This window comes from Nannobrachium achirus, assembly GCF_963921795.1.
Source record: "Nannobrachium achirus genome assembly, chromosome: 12".
Lineage (NCBI taxonomy): Eukaryota > Metazoa > Chordata > Actinopteri > Myctophiformes > Myctophidae > Nannobrachium > Nannobrachium achirus.
In genome coordinates, this window is record NC_137832.1 from 33,004,060 (window position 1) to 33,012,757 (window position 8,698).

General features: G+C 41.0%; 2 protein-coding genes across 2 annotated transcripts; one reads left to right on the top strand and one right to left on the bottom strand.

Moving 5' to 3' along the window:
* Positions 1–1,557: 1,557 nt before the first annotated feature.
* LOC308296235 (E3 ubiquitin-protein ligase TRIM21-like) lies at positions 1,558–3,210 on the top strand (the record flags this gene model as incomplete). Its single annotated transcript, XM_080739420.1, has 1 exon — positions 1,558–3,210. The coding sequence occupies exon 1, from the start codon at positions 1,561–1,563 to the stop codon at positions 3,208–3,210; it is 1,650 nt and encodes a 549-aa protein (XP_080595546.1). The 5' UTR covers positions 1,558–1,560.
* A 1,443-nt stretch (positions 3,211–4,653) lies between these two features.
* Positions 4,654–5,973, bottom strand: LOC308295530 (C2 calcium-dependent domain-containing protein 4C; the record flags this gene model as incomplete). Its single annotated transcript, XM_080738582.1, has 1 exon — positions 4,654–5,973. One exon carries the CDS (start codon positions 5,971–5,973, stop codon positions 4,654–4,656), a length of 1,320 nt encoding a protein of 439 aa, XP_080594708.1.
* Between the last annotated feature and the right edge of the window lie 2,725 nt (positions 5,974–8,698).

The window sequence follows — 8,698 nt, forward strand, 5'->3', positions numbered from 1 at the left end:
GTAATACGATAATGATTTGTTATATAATTCATTAAGAGAGAATAATATTTACATCAAAGTATACAGACTTGATCTTGCCCTATTAGCTCTCTCTTCTTCTAATGCTATGGACCCAGAGCTAATCTGACCTATTTTCATATTCAATTCCTATTAGTCCAATCTTTGTTCAAATAAAATTGGGATTTACCAGGAAGTAGCCTGCATACTGTAAAGCCCGTATCAGAGTGTACGGTGGAGAGCTATCCACCGCGAATTTGAGGTGGAAAGCTTTCCACCTCAAGTCAGAAAATAAGTGCACGACATCATAGTCACTCATGGTGGAGTCCTGTACACCGTGACTGACTGGTCTAGATCGACCAATCAGTGAACGGGGTGTAGAGCCTGTCTGTCTGATAGTAAAAACAGAGAGATGTGTTGGGACTTGCGGTGTAAAGCTCTCCACCGCGAGGAATGATGTAACGTTGTAGTTTCCTGACTCAAAAAGACTCGAAAAGACTACACCGCGGTGTAAAGCCTTCCACCGCCCAGGCGACTATGATGCCGGCTTAATAGTCTATGTGTGTGTCAGTTAATATGAGCATCAGATTCACAACTGGAGAAGTGTGCTCCTCTGAGCGCAGATCTCTGCCGGGCCTGGTTGACTATCCAGGGCTTGCAAATCTAAGCTAATCGGCCGGAAAGCGATCTGAAAGATCCGTCTCAATCACATGACTTCAGAGAGGATGTGTAGTAGTGTACCAATTTAGCAAAGAGGGTGTTTTAAGGAAAACGTAAAATGTCAGTAGCCTATCCACCTGTTTCCGCAAGACTTTACTGTAGCATTATCTGCGGGACACTTCCGGTTAACAGCAGACATACAAGCTCACGTCGCGTTGCAGATGCAACCGCTGTGAGCTTGTAGATCACACTTGGCTGCGACGCCGGAAATGCCGCTCGCCTTCTGCGCAATGCACGATGTGATGTTGGAAAGTTGTGGATACTGTATCTTCAAAAGACATTTTTACTGCAGGTACAGTTCAAGAGTTGTAGGTGAAAAAAGGGAAATGCCACCATAAGGCTAATTTGAAAGGCCCCATATTATTTTTCCTCGAACAGCTTGCCCCCCAGATGTTCTTGTATACTTTCATTTGTTTTACAGAGGTTAAGATTAGGAATACGTTTAGGGTTAGGCATAGTTTTACTGATATTAAGTTTCGTTTTTGGTGTAGGTTTTGGCGTTAGTTTTACTGAGATTAAATTTAGGAATAAGGTTAGGTGCATAGTGTTATGCTTAGGAATACCTAGTGCGACCCTTCCGAGGTCGCCGGATTTGCCTAGTCACTAGCGCGACCCTTCCGAGGTCGCTGGATTTGGTGGGCGTGTTTTGTATCCATTTGAATCATTTGGGGTGGATGTTATTCCTTGGCCTACTGGGAGCGAGAGAGCAAAGTTTCACACCGGTCAGTCCAGTGATGCCACAGATTAGCTGCTTACAGAAACACAGACGGACAAGGGCAAAAACATAATTTCCAGCCAACTAAACAAAATGTCTTCTTTCACTTTTATTCCCAGTGTGTAGTAATGGCGTCTGCCAGCATTCTCCTGTCTGAAGAGCAGTTCCTGTGTTCCATCTGTCTGGATGTGTTCACTGATCCAATCAGCACTCCATGTGGACACAACTACTGCAACACCTGTATCACACATTACTGGGACACTACTGATGTTTGTCAGTGTCCACTATGTAACAAAACCTTCTATACAAGACCAGAATTATCTGTTAACAAGGTCGTCTCTGAAATGGCTGATCAGCTCAGGAAGTCAAAGCAGCTGAAAACACCTTCCAGCATAAACCAAGAACCTGCTGAACCAGATGAAGTCTCCTGTGACGTTTGTACTGAGACCAAACTCAAAGCCCTGAAGTCCTGCCTGGTGTGTCTGACCTCCTACTGTGAGACTCACCTGGAGCCTCATCACAGAGTCACACGGTTAAAACGACACAAACTAATCGACCCTGTAAAGAACCTGGAAGATATTCTGTGTCAGAAACATGACAGACCTCTGGAGCTGTTCTGTAAGACTGACTACATGTGTGTTTGTCAGTTCTGCACTGAGTCAGACCACAAGTTACATCAAATTGTATCTCTGGAAGAGGCTTATGAAGAAAAGAAGGCTGAGCTGGGAAAGAAAGAGGCTGAAATTCAGCAGTTGATCCAGGAGAGACAAGTGAAGATTCAGGAGGTCCAACAATCTGTAGAGCTCAGTAAGAAAGCTGCAGACAGAGAGATGGCAGACAGTGTGCAGGTCTTAACTGCTCTGATCAGCTGTATTGAGAGAAGCCAGGCTGAGCTCACTGATTTGATTGAGGAGAAACGGAAAACAACAGAGAAACAGGCTGAAGGCTTCATTAAAGAGCTGCAACAGGAAATCAGTGAATTAAAGAAGAGAAGATCTGAGCTGAAGCAGCTCTCACACACTGAAGACCACCTCCACCTCCTCCAGAACATCACATCCATTAACACTCCTCCACCCACCAAGGACTGGACAAAGGTCAACGTCCCTCAGTCTTCATATGTGGGGACTGTTAGGACAGCTGTGGCTCAGCTGGAGAAGACACTCAGTCAAGAGATGGAGAAGAACCTGCGTGATGTTGAGCTGAGGAGGATCCAGCAATATGCAGTGGATGTGACTCTGGACCCTAATACAGCACACCCTGGACTCATCCTGTCGGAGGATGGAAAGCAAGTGAGTCCTGGAAACGTACATAAGAATGTCCCAGACAACCCAGAGAGATTCTCTCAATGTGTCTGTGTCTTAGGAAAACAAAGCTTCTCCTCAGGAAGGTTTTACTATGAGGTTCAGGTTAAAGGGAAGACTGGCTGGGATCTAGGAGTGGTCAGAGAGTCCAGCAACAGGAAGGGACAAATCGCAGCGAACCCCAACAATGGTTACTGGTCTATATGGTTGAGGAATGGAAATGAGTACAAGGCTCTTGCTGACCCTCTTGTCCTCTTCCCTGTAAGAGAGAAGGTCCAGAAAGTGGGAGTGTTTGTGGATTATGAGGAGGGTCTGGTCTCCTTTTATGATGTGGAGGCAAGAGTTCATCTCTACTCTTTCACTGGCTGCACCTTCACTGAAAAACTATATCCATTCTTTAGTCCACATTTATACAACAGTGGTGAAAACTCTGCTCCTCTGATCATCTCTCCTGTCAGTGTCAATCATACAGATTAGACTAATGTATATAGAAGGGTTCATTTGCTTTTTTTTTATAATTGTTTTGTCCTAATGATGAGATTTATATGCGGTTCATTGTTAGTCAAGCTATTGAATTGCATTCTATTGAAACACATTTAGCCGAAATCCCAGTAAGTGTCTGTCTTTGTTTTGTACAAGTAAGTACTGCATATTTAATGGCATTCAGGTTTAAGTTAAAATTTACATTTCTGTTTATTAATGTGCAGGATTAATATCTATCAGGAATAAAACTAAATTGAATTGTCAGTCTTGTAATACTATTACTAGGCTATAGAACATTTAATTGAAACTATGCAAAGATTCTGCAATGAGTGTTGTTAATGTCTCTTATGTACTGTAGTTATCAATTATGTTATCAATTATAGAAGATGGAAATTGTGATTATTCAAAAGTTGCATACATTAAGCTTGTTAGTGTGATTTGGGGTCATGTTGTCACTTTCATTAATGTATATGTAATGTGGAATTGTGCCAAACAAGTTCTGCACGTCTGGTATTTGCTATAGAAGAAGAGCTCTGTTTGATACAATGAAAATATATAACACATTGTTTGGTGGTTTTACAATAAATATTCATGGGAGCATTATCCACTGTGCAGAGTGTTCCTGTCTTTCACCTGTTCTCTCCTGCACTATTGTTTGGATGTGCAGTAAATGTATGATGACTTTCTTTATTTTATTGTGAACATAGCCGATCACAGAATGTAACAATATTTATGTCCACAATCCACATTATAGATACAAATACAAGGACACACATATTTACAGTGTGCTGGATAAAAATAGTCTGTTAATCCCAGACAAAATATCCAAACACCCCTCAGAGCTATGAATGGCTATCAGAAAAGAGGCAGCAAAGGGTTTTGGCTACCAAAAGAGACAGCACAGGGTTTTGCAAGCCGTTTGGCTGCTTATTGGGGGCATCCCACGTTGGAAGCCTCTTCGGGCCAAATTTGACTCTGTGATTAAATGGATTAGTAGTATAAATTATCTACAAGCTTGCCACATAGTAGCACTGAGCAGAACAATGTCTGCACTCAAGTAAAGGAAAATTACCACATTTTAGTTTAGTATGGGCATGCATGCACATTTCTATCTCTGCCAAGAAGGTCATATTTTCAAAAACAGCGTGTCATAGGACCTTTCATTTAAACTTTTATTTAAGCAGGTCCTACCGAGATCCTGGTACAGAACCCTAGTATACAGACAAATATTTACAATTATAAGTGTCCAAATGAATTATACTTAGGAGAAACATCCAAAAGAAGAATACCGATAGTATACATTTGAAAATAGAAATGTACATACCGTCAACATATAGTATTTGTATTTTGTATACATGTACACTAACACTACAGTATGTTAGCAGGACATCAGAGATGAAGGTGGGTGTCTGCACTATATCGAGCATGTTTTATTAGTTATTTGTTTGTCTGCCCAGTTGACTGTTGCTCTACTGATTTCACAGAGATTAACTGAGCTAATGGTTTAGTAATTATTCCTACCACCTTCCCTCGTCGCAGTGTTGCTGACCTTGGTTTATCAATCACCTTCACCCTGAGATCCAGTACCAGAATGTTCTCCTGACTCAGCTCTGTGAAGAAGAAGTCTTCATTGAATACAGGACTGCGGCAGTTCCTGATGGTGGTGCTGTTCTGACGCTGCATCTTGCCTGGGGTCAAACACAGACTCAGGGCACAGTTCAAAGGTCTTTGGTCTCCGTCATCCCTCAGGTCCTCCACGGACACCACACGAATTCGGACGGTGGAGAGGGAGCAAAAAGTGAAGGAGGTGAAGGCAGTGCGTTCGGCGGACAGCCGGATCCTACCACGTCCCGGCAGCAGGAGGATGTGCTCCTGCTGGAGACGCTCCTGACAGTGGAGGACATCCAGTGGGAAGAGTATGGGTGGGGCCAGACTGACTGAACTGCTCATTGATTTAGGTAAGTGATTGGGAAAGCATGTTAAAGGCGATGCTTCCCTCTTCCACCTTTGCCCCTTCTCCTCTCTAGCGTTGTATAGCAGAGGGCAGGATATTGCTGCTTTCAAGGGACAGACTAATGTAGTGGGAGGCCTTTTCAGCCCTTGACAGTTGTCTTCTTCACTGTCTAATAAGAAGGGGTTAGCTGAGGAAGAATTATGTGGGGAGCCAGGGGGCGAAGAGTCATTGGAGGAAGAAGTGCTTCCTGTATCTGATAGGCTTTCACAGGAGAACAAAGGAAGGAATCTGTATGAGGTTGTTTTCTGCAGATTTCTTTCATGTAACAATTTGGTTGCTTTCATAGGCAGGCTTCTGTCCAATATATAGCCAGGAATCTTAGAGTGAAAAAGAGACTCTTTACGCAAAGTATTAGGGCTTTCATACATGCCTGCCAGGCCGTATCCCTCTGCAGAGAATGGCAATGGCTTCTTTCTGGCCATTCTGGACTCAGTAGTTACTGTATCCACATCCTTAAACTTGACATCTATTGTGATTGATGAAGCATGGTCCCTGTGTATCTCACTCTGATTGTGCAGGTAATCTTGTGTTCTCTCAGTGGCCAACAGAGGGCCCTTCTTGTAGAGTCTTGGAGGTAGACAGAACTCCGGTATGGTGTCTGGAGTGAGGACATTGTGGTGCAGTTTTCTGGAGAGACTGGCTTTGGCAGAGAGGCCGAGATGATCCTCACCATTCCCCACATGCTGACTCAGATCAAGGGGAATGCTCTCCATGCCTTCCCTGATCTTTCCCAACAGCCACATTGTTGTTTCTCAGAATTATAGACACCACAAAGGTCAGTGGTCAAATTCCTATAAAAGATTTGTTGACAAAATAATGAGCAAACAAAATGTTCATTCCTGCATTGATTCAAACACATTTTATTCCATTTATTCAATTTTATTACACAGTAATTAAACTAATTTACAGTGTCATTGAGTAAATATATTTTATATTAATGATGAATGAATGATTATAAATATGAATTTAAGTATTTAGTAAAAAATAAAACATAACAATAATCCAAAACCATTACATATTGTGGTGACCCGTTTGGTTACAGAGATTTTTCCCAGATTGCAGAGATTCTAAATTGAACCATGGACAACATCAAATTTTGATGTATCCTACAAGGTATTCAATTTAGTAACAAATAAAACGTAACAATAATCCAAAACAATTACATATTGTGGTCACCCATTTTGGTTACGAAGATTGTTCCCAGATTGCAGAGATTCTAAATTGAACCATGGACAACATCTAATTTCGATGTATCCTACAAGGTATTCAATGGGGTTGGTGTATACAGAAGCCAAAAGCAGATCTACCAAATTCAGTACTCTCTGCTGGAAGGCCCACCAAATCTCATACAATGCTGAGTACAATCTATCTACCTAAATTAATTCATAACGTTTGAAATATAACTCTAATCAAAATGATAGACTGTGCTGACTTTCTCAATTCTAAAATGTCTAAAATGTTTATAAGAATGGTGAAAAGTCAGGGCTTTTCTACTTACCTGTTGAGTTCTGTTCTGTGGCTCTCTGGAGAATTTGTTGTCTGTGTGTTAGGTGCATGGCTAGTGACGTACATTTAAAAGCTAATGTCAGGCACTGCATCACTGGTCACTGCCTGCCATCACCCTACCAACACAAAGAGCCACCCACTCAGCCACATACGCACGCACGAGCGCTCTCTCACACACACACACACACACACACACACACACACACACACACACACACACACACACACACACACACACACACACACACACACACACACACACACACACACACACACACACACACACACAATGAAATGAATTGAATTGAAATGAAATTGTATTCTCTATTCCATGTATTTCCAGATAAGAAACAAAATAAACAAAATGGTTATACTGTACAGTAGGATGGATGGAAGTGGATGTTGGCCAAGTGCACTTACAGGATGTTTATTTTCACAGGTTTCATTTGATGTTTTAATAGCAAATGTTATAGATTTAATATCCCAAAGGTTGAAAATATTATGGCCTCACACACAATTCGATATTTGAGGAACATTTTTAAGAAGATGTTTTTCAAACTTTTGAAAAGACATTTGATATTGGTATTTAGCACATCTAGTAAAAATTGTCTATTAAGTGATATTCATTTATAGCGTTTAAGAAAATAATGTAATAAAGTGCTTTAGGGTAGGCACATCAATGAAAATAACACAAATAAAAATAAGAAATCCAAACACATCCCCAAATTATATGAAATATTTGCTTCCAGTCAAGATACTTTTCGGACAAACTGTGGCAAGAAGTGGTAATTACCACTTCATAAAAAAATTAATTGAAACTGGAACACTTTATACTGTGAACGGGTCCTGATACAGTATTTTCTGTTTATTAAAGAGCTGGATGGACGGGGAGAAAGCTGTAATTGAACAAACACTCTGTGTCAAAGATTACATCTGATACACACCGTGACCTGACGGCTTTGCTATTTTACACCCCTTATATTGAAAGTGAAGCTCTCTCTTGCTGTGATGACACCACTTTAAGCTGTTCATAAAGCTGACCTCTAGCTCAAAAATAAGCTCCCCAGGCCCACTGACACCACCTACCACCTCAAACACATGACCTTTATACTTGACAGAGCATGCTCTCTCTCTCTCTCTCTCTCTCTCTCTCTCTCTCTCTCTCTCTCTCTCTCTCTCTCTCTCTCTCTCTCTCTCTCTCTCTCTCTCTCTCTCTCTCTCTCACACACACACACACTCACGTGTTTGTGCTGCGTGCATGCGAGCAGGTTTTCTGTAAACTTTAAAGGATTACTTTACATTTTATTAACTCTCCTATTTCTAATCTAGCTGTCAATTTAATAACTGAAAAATTACGAATATTTTACAAATGAACAGAGAAATTTTAACAATGTTTATAATTAGCACAATATTATAATATTGTTCGGGTTATACCTTTATGATATACATATAGTATCAAAGTATAGTATAGTGTAGTATCACCAATAGGACTGTGTTTCCCTCAAGCCTACTGTTTCAGATATGATCATTTTCACCACTAGAGGGTATACGTTAATTACATTTGCCATGAGATCCCAAACCACGTTTTAGTCTTGGTTAAAATATTGTTTGGAGGCAGAGATTAATTCTTCCAACACTGATTTAGTATCTAGGAAAATGAATGGCTGCAATGCTGAGAAAAAAAAGGTCATATACGGTAATTGTATTGTTATTTATGGCTATATACAGGTAGATACATGCAGATAGATACAAAAATAATAATTATGCAATTAAAGACAACAGTACTCACCGGCCTACCTATGTGTGCCTGTGCATATGAATGATGAATATACAGTACAGGAGCCAGGGGCCCGAGGACCGCCCAGAGGTCAGGTGGCTTTTTGTTGGAGTGAAGACCATCTTTATTACACTAATAAAAACCCAGAGTGCTCTCTGTAATGGAGAGATAAATGAATGGAGCCA